The 16,529-nt window shown below is 42.6% G+C and overlaps 2 protein-coding genes across 2 annotated transcripts in view; one reads left to right on the forward strand and one right to left on the reverse strand.

The window, feature by feature from the left end:
- Positions 1–46: 46 nt before the first annotated feature.
- smim15 (small integral membrane protein 15) lies at positions 47–3,972 on the reverse strand. Its single transcript, XM_018759095.2, has 2 exons — positions 3,892–3,972; positions 47–606 (listed from the first exon to the last, which is right to left on the reverse strand). The coding sequence occupies exon 2, from the start codon at positions 582–584 to the stop codon at positions 360–362; it is 225 nt and encodes a 74-aa protein (XP_018614611.1). The 5' UTR covers positions 585–606; positions 3,892–3,972; the 3' UTR covers positions 47–359.
- Positions 3,973–9,514: 5,542 nt separating this feature from the next.
- The window catches only part of LOC108938585 (zinc finger, SWIM-type containing 6), a 62,150-nt gene continuing 55,135 nt past the window's right edge, over positions 9,515–16,529 (forward strand). Inside the window, exon 1 of the mRNA XM_018759269.2 lies at positions 9,515–9,941. Coding sequence (XP_018614785.1) covers positions 9,515–9,941 — 427 coding nt within the window. The remainder of the gene's footprint in view (positions 9,942–16,529) is intronic.

A 16,529-nucleotide genomic window follows, 5' to 3' on the forward strand; every position in this document is an offset into this window, starting at 1 on the left:
ATTAAACAAAGATGTATTTTGAAATGTCTTTTGTTAATCAGTTAATTTAAATGCAGGGCACTGAAACAAAAAAACAAAAAAAAATTTTCTGGAACTTAAATGGAATGATGTACTGCTGTGCCAAGACCACAGATTTCTGCATACTGGATTTTTACAGAGAAATGCAGTCTTTACCCCAGAAAGCCTGTTGATGACCTTTCTCTCATTTGTGGCTACACAGAACTAGTTCTGTTAAACCCCACCCACTGTGAGCCATTATTATGACTGTACCCCCTTCCCTTCAAGATTGAGGGGAGGGTTAAGGAGCAGAGGCAGAGACAACATCACAGTCACTCCCCCCAAACCAGTTGCTGGGCACCTCAGTCTTTCTTTGGCTTCTTGGCTTTTGCAATGTTCTCCTGGCGCTTTTGCTTCTTCTTCTGTTCACGGTCCCGGGCCTCGATCATCTTGGCAAGCTTCCATGACAACAGGGCACTGGCGATGAAGAGGGGTGTGAGAGCCAGGATGACGGTTGTGAGGAAGCCGTAGGGGTCTTTGGCTGCCCACTCCACCACATACTGCGCCCAGGCCTTCACATCAATCATGCTTCTCTCGGCGCCTGCTGACCTGAATGCAGCCATGGAAGAGAATCGTATTGTTTAGGCTTCCTATTGCCAGTACATCTCAGAAGACTTCCCTCATCTCATCCATGCTTGTTTCAATCACTTCCAAGTTTAGTCTCTAGTAGCATTTTGTAACCAGTTTTTAACAGCTGTATTTTCACAAGAGAAACTGGAAAAAAAGACCTTAAGGCTCACAAATGCAACAGCAGCAACCCAGACAGAAGAGGGACTGACCCCCCCCCTTTATTTAAAGGCCACAACACTGTACTTTGTCTGCTACATGAAATTTACTGCTCCTGTGCTTGGTGCAAATAATCGCAAAGATAGACAGGATCAGAGATGGAAAGAGTCCGTGAGTTGGCTCTCTCGTCACGTGTAACTAAGAATACAAGCTGCTCCATGCCAGTTTTCAGTTAACAGTGAAGTCAATAGAACCTAAATATGTCTGGTAAAAGCCAGTCCTGTGTGCAGACAGTACATAGCCCTCATAAACAGAAAATCTAAAATTACAACACTCTGTCTGTCTAGTGATTTCTGCGAACCTCAGTGGAATTTGAAACACAGAAAAACGTGACATGAACATAAACCAGAAATTATATGAGTGATTATTCATGAGAACAACCATAATTTACATAACCCGACCAAGCCTAATAATTACCCCACACTTTAAATCAATTAAAATTGCCTTAGGCTAATGTGTTACTAAGAATATACATAGAGCTGCTTTGGATATATTCTAATATTAAACTACGGTTTTCCCTTCGTGGCAATTGTTCTATTTTTTTGTTCTCGCAAAGAAAGTGTAAAGAGGCCGGTGGGAGGGAGGGAGAAAGCAAGACAAGTGGAGCGAGTGTGAGATGAACCAAAACTGTGGGCCTATCAAACACCTGGCAGATATATTTGGCTGTGATTCCCCCCTCCCCCACTGTGTACCAAGCCAGTGTTTGTCTGCAGGTGGGAATCAAGGGGTGCTGTTTGGCTCATACAAATTCTCTCCCTCTTCATTCCAGTGAATTCCACAGCCTGCAAGACTGATCAGTAACAGCCTTACTAATTGAGGCTTTCAATTCCTAAAGACATTAATTCTCCTGTCAACATGACTGCCTTCTTGTCGGGATACTTTTTTAACCACAGGAATACAATCTAGCTACGTGTGATGTCTCCGCTCCATGCAGAGAAAAATATTGATGTAGAATTAATGAATGTTGTTATGGAAAATAACTGCCTGGTAGCACTCCAACCAACTTTTGCTGAAAAAATCTTTAACTGTTTCCGCAAAACTGATAAGGCTTTAAAAACGTGATTTTTGCACAACTGTAGTTTCACAAACCCTGCTTCTCCCCGAGGTCACCGTGAAAACACAGCTTCACTATACTAATACCAAAAAAGCCAAAGATTTATCATAATATAATATTTTTCTGAGCAAAAATAATTTCCATCATTGCCTGCACTGACATAGGCACATCCTTAGTAGGAGGAAGAGACATACGCTTGAGCCAAATGAGAAAGTATGGAATATGACACTTCATGAAAACTTAAACCGAAAAATTACTGTTTTCCGACAGGAAAAAAATGTCTCAATCATCGCCTTTTTAAATGTTAATATTTTAATTATAATCCATGCCACAGTATAGATTTTTCAGATCCAGAGTACATTTTTCTTATTACTACAACCTCAGTATTCACATACATTTACATTTATTCATTTACCTGACACTTTTCTCCAAAGCAACTTACAATGTTAAGGTACCTTCAATTATTTACCTATATGTAGATCTGAGTAATTTTACTGAAGCAATTTAGAGTAAGTATGGTGCTCACGGTCAATACAGCTAGACGTGGGATTTGAAGCTACAACCTTTGGTCCAGAAACAGCACTGTAACCACTACGCTACCAGCTGCCCCCATGATACTTCCAGTAAAATGATTGCCACTGACTGCCATTAAATTTATTCATTTAGCTGATGCTTCTCTCCAAAGTGACTTACACTTTTAAGTTACTTACAATGATTTACCTATTGAGATAGATGGGTAATTTTTACTGGAGGAATTTATTAGGGTAAGTACCTTGCTCAAGGGCACTGCAGAAATAGGTGGGATTGGAACCTACAATCTTCTCCAGCTCTGACCAGTATGCTACCAGTTTCCCTTACATGAAGAAAGGTGATGCACCAACCTATCAAGGTAAAGATGTATACAGACATCGCCCGAGATACAAGCATTCAGTTAACCACGACTAAAGTTTATGAAGCGTTTCGTTTAATACTCCTAGTTCAATTTCCGAAACGTTTGTCCTTATTTACGAAGAGCAAATGTTGATTTCACAAATCTCCCAGCAGCTTAGTGGCACATGCAAGCATCTTTTGCAGTTAGAGACCTGTTTACAGTAATATACTGTAATCAATGGAACACATAAACAGGAGCACATCAGTTTTCTTTTTTAAATCACTGTATCAATGTAAACGACATCTTTTTGACTTGCAAGAATTCATCTTACAAAGATTTTCTTTCCCAGAATGAATTACCATGATAAGACAGGGGAAGAGGACCGCTTCCAAAATTTTTTAATTTAATTTTTTTTTCCCTCTCAGCCAGATCTCTCAAACATGACTGTAAAACAAAGCTGGTAGCTCTGGGGGGCTGAGGTTCACGTTTAGTTCATGTCATCAGTACATGATAAACTTGCCTGGCATTCAACTATCAGACATGATGTGATCATCTGAAAAAGCACGAAAATGAAGGAAATCTATGTTGAGCAAGAGGACACAGACAGACCAGTCTTGAGTTTTCCTTATAGTACAGCTGTGTGTAACAGAAAGTCACAAAAACTTCGAGCACATTGTGATTGTAATATTACTCTGTCTGAATGTGATTTCCTTGTCTCGACATGACTGAATTTCCTCACTTGATGACGAGTGAAGCGGTGCGGGAGAAAAAAAAAAAGCGTTCGTAACTAACAATTTCAGTCCAGTTAGTACACAAAACATGTTAAGAGAACATGCCATGGATTTTTACACCGATAAATTGTCTATTTAGTAATTATTTTGTGATTAGGAGCCGTTCATACAACCTCACTAACTAAAGCAACGATCATCGCGTCGATCTCGCGTTCTTCGCAAACTGAAAGTCAAATTGTGGCAAACCGGGCCGGCCTATCATGAGCTCCGTTGTCCTGCTTCCCTAAGAAACCGTGGAAGCAAGAAATACGGGTATCTGATGCTAACAAATAATAACGCGTAATAATAAGCAAGATTAAGAAATAAACTATGAAACAGTTAAAGATATTCACCAAAAACCAGTCCGGAAAACGAAAGTTGTGCAGATTCCAATCCGTTCGGAAAGATCCCGGAAGCTGCCGTCAAGATGTGGCGTTACAGCAGCGCGGAGCACCATGGGAAACGTAGTTTCCCCCCCCAATTATATATCAAATTTTGTAGGACGTCGAAGTGTCTATTGACGAAGGCTTGTTTGACAAATACTTTTATTTATGAAATGTTATAATTGTTCCCTTGTGATTTTACTTTAATAAATGCACTATAATGAAGATTATACCTCTAGTTTACCCTTAATTTTTGTAACTTTTCCTGCCTGATTGTATTTTGTGCATGCAGATCATAAATCATAATACTGACTGAAATTAATTTAGTGGTGCATGATTTTTACAGAAAGCTGTGAATCGGTAGATTTTTCTGTGATACGTTTCTGATAATTATTTATAATTATCAAAGCCCATTCACAACACATTACTGTTTTAACATCACCATTCAGTATGTAGCCTATAAACGGAAAAACTTGGAATGAGCAGTGGGAGCTCACTATGGATGCTGAAGGACTACAGTCTCTTTGTACTGTACCCTACCATACCAATGCTATTATTACTCTTCTCATTCATTCATTTGTTCCCTATCAGTAACCACTTGTGCAATGTAGGGTCACAGTAGTCTGGTGACTAACCCTAGTGAACACAAGTTATGCCTTGCCATGCTTATTCCTGCTCTGCACTTCTATGAAATGCTCGCATAGCTCTGCAGATGTTTTACTTTTTGCCTTTTAATGTTCTCGATTTGTCTGAACAGCTGTTATAATAGAATATATATATAAAATTATGTAAAATATAAACTTTTTAATATATTTTATTTGAAGCAGACGTAATGCTGTTATTTTATAACTCCTTTTAAATTTCATTGTACTGATCAGTTTACTATGACAATGGCCTGGTTCCAGAATAAACATATACTTGTTAAGTAATAATGTACATATAATTATTTTAGAATATTCATAAGAAATAATTCTAAGAGAAGCTAAATACAGTACATTTTATACATGCATTAATTCAAAGTGAGTACTCATGTGTTTGTCTTTAATGACTGGGGCCTAAAGAATATCCACTTAATCCTGTACAGATCATTTTTTGCCATGTGGCTCATGCATGCTTTGAGAATTTAAAGCCTGGGTGGCAAAACCTCAAATTACCAATTCCAAGATTACTGCATAAGAATATTCCCCAAAACATACAGTACACTTGTCAAAAAGAGGAAGTGAAAAGGAATTAAGAGCAGCAGAGGTGTATGTGGTATCGCTATGCAAAGACTTACATTTTAACATGACAAGCTAGATCTGTGTTGCTGTTTGAACTCTGATGTTTCTAAAAAAAGTTCTCATGCCATATTTGCAAGAAAAGTGAAGTTTAATAAATGAAACACAGGGCAAACAGATCTCATAAAATCCCCCCTGGTAATAAATGAGGCAATGTCCATTTTCTAAAATAAATCTGGTTTCCTGGGGGAGCCCTGGAGGGTTTCGTTGGGTCTGATTGTTATTGCACCTTCTTTGCTCATGCAGAGCTCATCCTTGTCAACCATGTTTGAAGAAGGATAAGAAAAAAAACGTACTGAGAGAAACGAAGATGCTGTGCACAATCTTCAGTCCATCCAACACATTTATTACAAACTCAAAGGCATGTAGACAAATAAAAAAAGGCAAGTGGTCAGTCTCATAAACATAGGGATAGCATATATGCTTGAAGGCAGGATTCTGTATGAAACTGTCAAAAACTGCCACACCAAACATGTGTTTAATGGAAAATTTTACACACTATATTTTACCTTAAGATATCACTCTTGGCCAACTAAATTTTTTTTTGCTGCAGTCATTCTACTGTTATTTTGTGAGACTAGTCATTTTTGGTAATAAAAATATATATTTCTTTAAGCCAGTCACATTGACTTAATGCACTGGAAGGCTCAAAGTCTTGAACTCTGTAGGAATTTTACATTGATAGGCTTATCTTTGGGGGGTCGGGGGTGCGGCAGGTTTGGCTGGTGCTTGCTGCGTGGTGGGTCTGGGATTCGAGCCCTGCTTGGGGTACCTTGTGACGGACTGGCGTCCCATTCTGGGTCTGCCTCCTCCCCCCTTTGGCCCTGTGCCCTGTGTTACTGGGTTAGGCCTTCGCTTGCTACGACCCCACTCAGGACAAGCGGTTGTTGACGTTGGTTGGCTTATCTTCCACCAAATGTATACTATCTTATCCAATATACAGTAAATGCAGCTTGTGTGAATACTTGCTATTACATGATATTTTTATTGCTGAATATAATATGCAATATAGCACCCTGATGGACACAAAGGAGAAACAGAGAGGAAAACAGGGGAACATGGATTATAAACATACAGACATTCATATTTGTACAAAAACCTCACCAACAACAGTACAAAACAACCTCTCAACAAGCTTTAGTCTTCAACATAATCATTGCATCATAAACATTAATCTGGCGCACAAAAACTCACAAACATCCACAAAATAAAAACACACTAAGCCATAAGGGGAAATGAGAAGGCCCCCCACCTGCCCCATTTATACAACACGTACCATCTCCAGCATGTGCACTACGGTATTATTGCACACGTTGAGTTTGAAAAGCACAAACATAAAGAACTAGAAACTGTGGCATAATTATAAATAAGAACGCATCTCAAACACTGCAAAGTCAGATGGACAGCAATGCTGCTGTTACCTATATCAGCTTTGCAGCTTCCATTCACTTGGGAAGTGGTACCAGTGATGTTTCAGGGGCCTCCATCCATAAACTGTTCTTTCGCTGTATTATTGCTGCTAGGGCTGTTCCAGCAAATCCTAGCCTAGTGTTTACTCAGGCTATGCATAAGAGAAGTTGTTAGCATAGTGGACTGGTAACCTGTCTGGTCAATCTCCACATCCTGCAACTGCTGTAGTATTGCTGAGCGTGATGGTTACTCTGAACTGCTCCATTAAAATACTCAGCTTTATAAATGGGTCAAATACAGTAAGTTGATCTGGATAAAAGCATCAGCTGAGGAACAAGTTAATAATGTGGAAACTATTATATAGTTATACTCAAAACCACCAGCCTTCCTTACCCTTCTTTGTTTCTAGACTGCACAAAACAGATGCTTTTATAGCTGAGAATTGTTTATCATCGGTGGGGGCCTTTATAACTGAGTACTGTTTATTATTAGTCAGTATAGTTTTAAGGCACTGGACAATAAGTGGTCCTGAAACAGAAATTTTATGGACTATGTGGAAAGTAAATTCTGGTTATGGCTTCAGCCAACATGTATAAAGATTAAGACAAGTACAAAGCAATGTTTAAACTCTCACAAACTGACCCTGTCATGTGATGCGGCACCTCACAACCAAGTAATTAAATCTAATGAGGCTATTTCTATTGATTTACATGGAGTATGGCTCTAAATTACAGCAAGATGCTATCAAGCCCCAGCTTAAGCCAGTAGTCAGAGACTATGAAGCCAAAGGCTGAGTGGAAACACACTGAAAAAGATTTATTAACTTGACAAACATCAATGTGACTCAGTCTTTGCTCTTCAGCACAAAACCTCTTCCTCTTCCATCGCCCGGTGTGAGTATTGATTTCGTAAACTTAGGGATGGAGCCTGGTTTTGTGCAAGGTTTTGCGTGTGCATGCGTACGAAAGAGACACAAAAGTGAAAATCACCACGATATTAAAGCAAAGCAAGCAGCCCAAAATAATCAGTATTGTGTGTGAGAAACTGTCATGAATAGTGTAGCATGGTCATTGCTACTGCTAAGTCAGAGCTAATTTAGCATCTTGTACTTCGTGGCCTAGACAAAATCCATGCAAACACAAACAGGCAAATGTCAGGATCTGGTCCTATAAGGCTAAGCCACCATGCTGTAAATCTTCCATTAATTTAAACTTCAATGTATAAAGTATACTATTCTCAGCAGTCTGTGACAAAGCAGTTTACAGCACATTTCCCATAGGGAGTCAAACACTGAAAAGCCCAAACTGTCAACCTAAGTATACTTTCTGTCTGCTTCAAAGTTTAAAACTCCTGCAAAAAGTGTCTAATCCCAGACTCCCTTCTTTCAGCTGTTGGACATGCAAATACTCATATTTTATTCTTTTACTTACTAGCACACTGGGATGAGCGAGCGAAAAAACAGGGTAAAAGCAATGGTAGGACTATTCGGTTTTGAAGTTGGTTTAAAGGTATTTTATGATCACTGAAAACTATTTTCCAAAGGTTTATTCTTGGATGGATTATTCAATATCTTCATGTCACATTCTGACAAAAGTAATATTCGATTTATTAAATGTATGTCGAGAATTGTAAAATATCTTAAGGCTATAATTAAAGTTTGCTACAAAATTTTGTTTGTGTTACATTCGGTGAAAATTAAATTGCTTTATAGCAAAATTGTTTCATACATGGTGCCAGACGAGACACATTTTGTTTTCATGCCAGATAATTTTTTTTAACCCGAGACATATATTTGATTTCCTATTACTCCCTAGTAGAATTCCTTTACAATCAAAAAGAGTATTCAATTTTGAGATAGTAGAAAATGTTAAATACAAACAGTGCAATGGAGACAGCAGTTTCTGTAGTTGTCAGTGCTGTCACCTTATAATCATGTGAGGGTTTCTGCTTCAAACCCCACTGCTCCTGCAGTAATCAAGGTACTTACCCTGAAGTACAGCAAGAATTCCCTGCAGTATAAATTTGTAGAGAATTCTGTTACTTTGCCTCCACAACTAATATTGTAACATGCCTCGAACAAAAGGTTAACAGAATGAGATTCATAATGGAAGCAAACTATGGTGGGGGGAAAAAAATAAAAATCGCTCAGTGATCACAAGAGTAAAATGCTTCAGATATTAATTAATATTAAAAGATGCATTGCTGAAGTTCAAGCTGGACACCTCGTGACACTGTACATCGGCGAGGGGAGGCTGGACGGGCCCATCATATGGCCTAATCGGACCAGGCCTACATTCTTTTCCAAATAAAGCGTCACAATACTCAAGGGCTAAATGTTTCCCCTCCTCCCACTGACAGGCGGCGGAGAACATCAAAGCCTCCTGCCTCCGCGAACGCAGAGTATCTCCACAGCGCGGTCCAGCGGGCCAGCGAACCGACCGCCCGACCGCCCTCCTCCCGAGTTTCCGGATGTTTTCTAACACAGTCATCTTATACCTCCTCAGTCAAAGCAGTCGTTCACGCCTGCTGGGGGGTATCGAGGACCGCCCATAGATTAAAGCTCCGCCGCTAAACTCAATCAAGAAGAATTTAAAAGTTTTGTGAGTCACCGAAGCCCCTCCCACTCGGCGCCGGATGGCTTCACAGAGGATTTGCCGACGTTCGGGAATTCCGCCTTTCTCTCCTTTTATAGCGCAGGCGAGGGGTTGGCAGCGGGCCAGGGCTCCGCCCTTTTCGCCTAATGTGGCCACACAAAGGATTTGACAGCGGGTTGAAAGACCGCCTCTTTTTGCCAAATAAGGTGAGCCTGCCCATATTCGGCGAACAATCGACCAAAGTATCCTTTTCTCTTCCTTATCCCGTTTATATGGTACGGTGACTGGCTGTACAGCTAAAGCAGTGCGATCATGGCGGAGCGCGTTCAGCAACCCCCAGCTAAACGGCTCTGCTGCCGACCCGGCTATAATCCGGCATGTAGACAGGGACAGAGGGCCGGAGGAGCCTTATGTGGCGGTCAGGGTACTGCCCAAGGGGGGTCGGGCAAAACTCAGAGCCCGGAGTCCCTGCTGGACATCGCGGCGCGGAAAGTAGCGGAGAAGTGGCCCTTCCAGAGGGTGGAGGAGCGCTTCGAGCGGATCCCGGAGCCCGTCCAGAGGCGGATCGTGTACTGGTCATTCCCCCGGAGCGAACGGGAGATCTGCATGTATTCGTCCTTCAACACGGGCGGGGAGGAGAGCGGAGCCGCCGGGGAAAACAGCGACGAGACGCGGCTGCCTTTCCGACGGGGGATCGCTCTGCTGGAAGGCGGCTGTGTGGACAACGTCCTGCAAGTCGGTGAGCAGGGTTGCGCTTCGGGAAAATCGGGTTTTATATTCCATACAACACATTAATTACGCAGGGCCTGCTGTTGTTTATTTGTTTCTTTTTAAGGAAAATAATCTCTGCAATCCAACAATGGCTGGACGATTTTTTTTTTTTTTTTTTTTTTTCCTTTTTTTTTTAATTGCCGGATCGGAATGGCAGTGCAGTGTAGAAATGAGGGTGGAAAGGGGGGAGCTGCTGGCTGCCTGGTTTTCCTGGACAAAGGGAGGAATGCAGCTCTCAGCCCTCGCAGGGACCCATGACGGACGGGGCTTTGCGTGCTAAACCAGCGTGAACACAATGCTTCTCACAACGAAAAAAAACAACCATTGTACCCCCTCCCTGCCCAAATGGGACTATAAAAACCCCCGAAATGCTCAACGTTACAGAAAAAAAAATGCCAGTAGCGACCGTTTTGTTGACCTCCTTCGGTAAAAGGCGTTTATGTATATGAACGCATATGTATTTGTATGGATACGTACGGACGCGTATTTGGTGCCTCGTGAAGCGAATAGCGGAGGAATAATGACGGAAGTAGTGAGCGCGAGCCGCGCGGCGAACGGCGCTTAGCCACCCAGCTAAGCTAAGCTAATTCGAGGGGGCTGGTGGAGGACGGACGACGCGATTGTTTTCGAACGTCTCCGTCGCTCGTCGCTTTGACGGACGCGTCCATATTTCCCCCCCGTTTCTCTAAAGTGTTTTGCTTTGCGACGGTGTGTTTAAAGGGCAGGGCTGGCCTTCGGCTCGTCTGTCCGTCCTGTTTGTCTGTTTTTTCCGAGCCGAGTGGGGGAGGTTATTTGGCGTAGCCATCCTGACGAGCTCCATCACTCCTCTGTGTGTTTTTTTTTTTTTTTTTTTTTTTTTTTTTTTTTTTTGCTTCTTCTTCAACGGAAATATGTGGTCTCGAAATACGAAATGTCACTCGCAAGCAGGTGGATAATAACACGTCGGACATCTTTTATTATAATTATTCCGTTTTGTAATTTAAAAGGGCCAGTGTTGCTATTTATTTTCCCAGAGACGAGAGCCCCTCGCCTCGCTCTTTTCGAGCCCGTGTTTGCCGAGTGCGCATATCAAATAGCCGTCAGGCATTCCCATTGAGAGCTCTGGCACTTTGTTCCCATTTTCATGTTCATTTGTGTCTTTTCAGCTTCCTGTCACCCTCCGAAAAGGGAGGCGTACAAAAGCGCCTTTTTATTCCTTTTCACCGCTTGTTAAATAGAAGATATTTGGAGAGGGGTGGGAGGGACGGCGTTTTTTAAAGCCGCAGCGCTTCTGTTTGCTTGACGGACACTCGCGTAATTTGCGGCAAATCGGTCCTGGTTTTGCGTTTATTCTGCCGAGACGAGGCGCGTCTCTTGCTGGAACCCGCAAATATGCGGTCGCTCTTACGAGGCGACCGACTGATTTAAGAAAAGTACAAAAGCTTGTAGAGCACGTTGGGGCGCTGTGAAAATGTCAACACGCATGTCACCTCATCCCAGGAATCAGAATTTGCGCACAGGGTCAACCCGCCCATTGTTTTTTTTTTTTTTTTTTTTTTTTTTTTTTTTTTTTTTTCTTTTCCCCCCTCTCTTTTTTTTTTTTTTTTCCTTTGCATTCGTTAAAGCAATTAGTCTCAGGGATCTGTGATCTGGGCTATGCACTCTTGGAAAGGTTTCAGGATTTTAATCCCATTACTTTTGTGGTTAATTTAAATTCTAATGCAATCTGCAAACGTGCTTAGCCTCCCCCAGAAGGCGCAGGGCTGAGGGGTCTTCACTCCACTCGCCTTCCCAGCCAACCTGCCTTTGTTTGCCCTGCCGTGCATCTCATTACACCCTTTCACATTTTTCCATGTTTTTCTTCTTTTTAAACATGGAGAGGCTCTGCTCCTCCACTCTCCTGCTCCCCGGTTGCTGGCTTTGGGTTTTGTTGGCTAATATGAGCCCTTTCTCCCTTTCTCTCTCTGTACGTGTGTGTATGCGCTTGCGTGTGCGACTGTGTGGCTCATTCTGCATGCTTGCAATGAGGAATGACAGGAGCACACACAGGGAGGGGTTCTTGGCTGATTGCATTTCAGCCTGGAATTCACTGGAAAAATAAAGCCAAGCACTGATAAATAAAAGATGCAATCTTCCTGGGGAAGGCCGATGGTGAAGGGGCTGAGTTGGCGGCTGCTTTTGAAACGGGCTGACGAAGGGGGCGGGGGTAAAGTGTCTTGGGCAGACTTGTTGTGTACTGTAGCTGTGCTGAACAGGAAAAGGGATTTGTCTTGGTGTGTGTGTGTGTGTGTGTGTGTGTGTGTGTGTGTGTGTGTTGGGAATGAAAGGAAAGAATTGGCAATAGAAGCTGCGTATGGGAAAACCAAATACACTTGAGCAAATTTGGCCCCATTCAACCTCCCCCCCTTCAGTTGTTCTTATTGGTTGATCATAAAACTATATTTACTACCCCAAGGGCATGAAGGCCTCTACCTCTGAACTTATTTCCTAATAATTAATTTCTGCTAATTTGTAAAAAGGGACTTTATAGCCATTTTTAATGTTTTTATGATTCCGATCCAAGGGTTACAAACTTAGTGATGTGAGGGAGAAGCAGATCATGGGTTCAATACGTGTAGGAACATCTGTGTTCCTCCATGATGGGATTACAGGGTGGTGGAACTGCTGTTTGACAATGGATGTCAATGTTGGGGTGCACACTCTATCCCAACATGGGGAACAGTGAGTAGATCAAGATGAATCTTCCTGGGATCATAGTCTCAAGACCTATTTCTTCAGGGGCTGTTGATACAGAGCCTGACAGGGCAAATGCCCTTTGTGTCCTGCTTACCATATCAAGTTCAGCAACTGTCTTCTTCCTCAGCTTTGATGATGTTTGTTGTGTTTTTGCACTCACCTCAGTCATCCTCCCTTGGGATTTATATGGCAAAGGTCATCTTGAGTGATTATTCCTAATGTGATACCTGTTGTAGACATGATGTTGCTTTATTTTCCCTAAGGAGCTGCTTGGTCAAATTTGGTTTGCTTTGATCTTACGGGCTGTAGCAGAAAGAGGATGGTTTCCATGGGAATTTCTCATATAAAATGCTTTAAACCACTTATTGTTTCTGTATATCAAAAAAGATTTGAGTGAATAGGAATATTGGTCAGCAGTATACTAAGTGGAAAAATGTGTCTCAGAGCTCCAGATATCCACTTCTGGACAACAGTTTTATAAAGGTGTCTGAAAATATTTATTCATGGCCTGACCCCTTGTCCTGAGAAGGGGGAAAAAAACAAATGGGGAAAAAGCATACAGAAATCATGAAATGATTCAGTGAAAAGATTTATACTTATGAAAGAATTTGGTTTAGGTTCTGTTTTTCCATGAAACTGATTTGCAGTTCTTGTTTAGTTTAAATCCAGGTCCTCGGGGATAATGTTTAGCTAGATGTCCATGAAATGTTTGGGCTGCTTATGTAATCATGTACTAATTAATACAGTTAAAATGCCATGTTAAGAAAGTAAATTTGGAATGTAGTGATAGTATACTGCTGTGCTAGCATGGCTTTTTCTGTCCTGTTATATTGCTGTTTTTCTCCCTCATTTGGTGCAGAAATCAGTCCCATTGGTGTGGGTGCTCATTGTGCATCTTCCACTCCCTCCTGTAATCCACAGATGTAGTCATAGTATATTAGTGCTTTGGAGGGTGTTCTGAAGTCTTAGCGACATGTTGTGCATTATGAGGTAAGGATTATAGCATGGGGGACATGTCATTATCTTATGCCTAGTGTGCCACCAAGGGGTCATTAGTCCCAGCACGTATATTCCAAAAGCCATATATCTGTCCCAGATGACTGCGTGCGGAGAAGTGTCATCACTGCTCTCATATGAACTATAAATCATCTTTATTTATTCGACACAAGGAGCTTAACATTTGGCCGGCTGTCAGGTGTCGGAAGGGGGGGCGGTTGCCTCTCCACCATTTTTATGACGTGATAAACGGAGTGTATGTGGAAGGGGAATCTGGGCTAATTAACAAGATGAAACGATTCATGGGCTGAGAGGGCGAAGGATAAGTGAACCCCCCACCCCTACCATCAACAGCTTCTTGGGAAGCCCTCCTAAGTATGTGGCAGGCCAGCCTATTTGCAGGCGCGCTTTGACGTTTCAGACATTACATGCACAGAAGTGCAGAATTTGAGGTCAGCGGTGCATATCTTGCACAGGCGTGTTGGACTTGTTGTGAGGGGAGCTGAGTGGTGGTGGCATGGAAATCTGAGAGTCCAACGTAGCAGGGCAGATTGGCACTCCCTGAGCAAGTGCACTGCCAATCACCTCTTCAGGATCCTGGTGCACTGCTGCGTTGACTTCATAACGGCCATCTGGGCCACAGGACCTTGCCCAGAAATGTTGAAGCAGAGGCAGTGTCCTTTCATCTGATGGATATTTACAGTTACAAAGGCTGTCCTGCGCAGACAAGCCGAACAACTGCCCCCACCCAGAATTCACCTTGTTATGGACATACCTCATGCCTCCTGTCCTTCTGGAAACTGTTTTTCCAGTGAGAAATTCAACACACATAATGTTGATGTTCCACGTTTTGAGTGACTGACAAACTGAAGTGGAAAAACCTTGTTGGTGGAGGCTTCTTTGCAGGAACAGTAGCACCATGTGCGGCCTTTCACACCGCTCTGAGGATTGCTTGCTCTGTCGTGGAGCAGTTACCGGGGAGCTGCTGGCAGGCAAGCCGCCTGTGGCCGTCCTTTCTGCTGTATGGAGACGCAGCAGTGCAGAAAAGCCCCGGGAGGCACCTACAGGCTCTGGGCCCTCGCATCGTCATAGTGACGGCAACCAGCGCACCATCACACATTCACTCTGCAACTGCCCCCCAGCCACCCTCAGATGCACAAAGGACTAAGTAAATAACCAAGACCAGACCTTGCCCAGCACTGAAGGAGCCATAGCGTCATGTCATTGAACTTGTTTTTGCTTGGTTTTGCTGCATTCCTGCTCTTCAGTTTTGGCTGTGATGGCGGACCCCTATTCAGATTGGCCTCACCGGTTTATCTTTTTCTGATTATCTGTTGCTGAAATGAGCAGAATGTGTTCCAAGCCACTGCTGAATCAGGCGAGGAGATGGAATCTGTTCTGGACTTGCCAAAATCCTCATTTTGTGTGTGTTATTTATTACCAAAAAAACTGGGCCTTGTCATTGCGTGGACAAAGAATTGGGACTCCAATCATAAACTGCAAAGGAAAATTAGTTTCTCAGTTAGTTCAATGAATAGCTGGAGTATTTATCCAAAATGACTTTTACTTTTCCTATAAATACAGGTGGAATAATAGTGCAATCCAGCGCAAGTGCCTTGTTCAAAGACATACTGTAGTAGCAGGACCTGGACCCGAACCGACAGTCTTTGGGTTATGAAGCTTAATGTTAACCTCTACGTTACCTGCCGACCCAGTCTTTGTCTCAGGGACTGGTTGTCTCTATAAGTGAACGTGTATGTGCTGCCTATACAAATCCTCCTGCTTCTCAGCATCAGGTAATAGCAATAAAATTGTAGGCAAACCAGATTTTGGAGAAATCTGCACTGGGGCTGAATGAAACTAGGTGTGGTTTTAAGTTCTTCTTAGAAAGTTTCAGTATAAAACACTACCCTATCTTTGCACCCACAGCTCATGTGCTGTTCTGTTTAAATGTCGTTTTTTTTTTTTGCCTCCGCCCTCTCCCTCACAGCACCCTCAATAAATCAGCTATGTGTAAAGTATTTAATTGCACCCTGCTGTAGCTTTTGATTGTATGCAATCTCTTATATTTGTTTGATCGGATGAAAACGAACAGCTTCTTCGGGGGGGAGTTGCACAAAAGGTGACTTAGCCAGTAATCTTCTACCTATAGTGCAAAATGTGGACATGCTGCATGTCTGAAGTCATGACTAATTCAGAAGCGAAAGCTGAACTGTAAATATGTCTAACATATCGCGATAAGTACAGTACACAATGGAAAGCCAGAGTTGGACTGAGCTGCGTGCACAGGGATCGCCCAGGTCATAAGCTTGTGTGCGTGTGTTTCCGCGTATATGGGCATGTTTGGAGGAGAAGTGGCAAAAAAAAAAAAAAAAAAAAAACTGCTGACCTTGGGAGGTGCAGGACGCAGGATCGAGAGCATGACGGAGTGGAATGTTCCGGGTTTGCTCAGATGTACTGGGTGAGATCTGCCAGGGAACTCGGTGGGGCTTCAGGTTTTCCATCCAGCAATTGCCGAGTTCACAGAAATGTGTGTCAGCGCCTGCTCTCGCACACGCAGTCTGCTCGTGTGCAGTTATTTAGAGGTATGAAGTTTCCAGGCCCTCCTCCTGCTGGTATTGCCCTGTCATGTTATGGGATGCACTTGTCCATTCGGTGCATGTTGAAGTGCATTACATTTACATTTTTTTCATTTAGGAGATGCTTTTCTCCAAAGCAACATACATCTCAGAAAATACAACGTGCTCATTACATTAGCAGGAAGAGAGACATAGCCAGTTTTGTGGGGTACAGTTTTCTGGAGCTACTGCAAAAGCTTATAGCTGCCTCTGGGGAGGTTGTGCCC

Source organism: Scleropages formosus, chromosome 17 (genome assembly GCF_900964775.1).
Source record: "Scleropages formosus chromosome 17, fSclFor1.1, whole genome shotgun sequence".
Taxonomy (NCBI): domain Eukaryota; kingdom Metazoa; phylum Chordata; class Actinopteri; order Osteoglossiformes; family Osteoglossidae; genus Scleropages; species Scleropages formosus.

Coding starts and splice junctions, on each gene's coding strand:
- smim15 (XM_018759095.2), bottom strand. CDS start 584: ATGATTGATGTGAAGGCCTGGGCGCAGTATGTGGTGGAGTGGGCAGCC.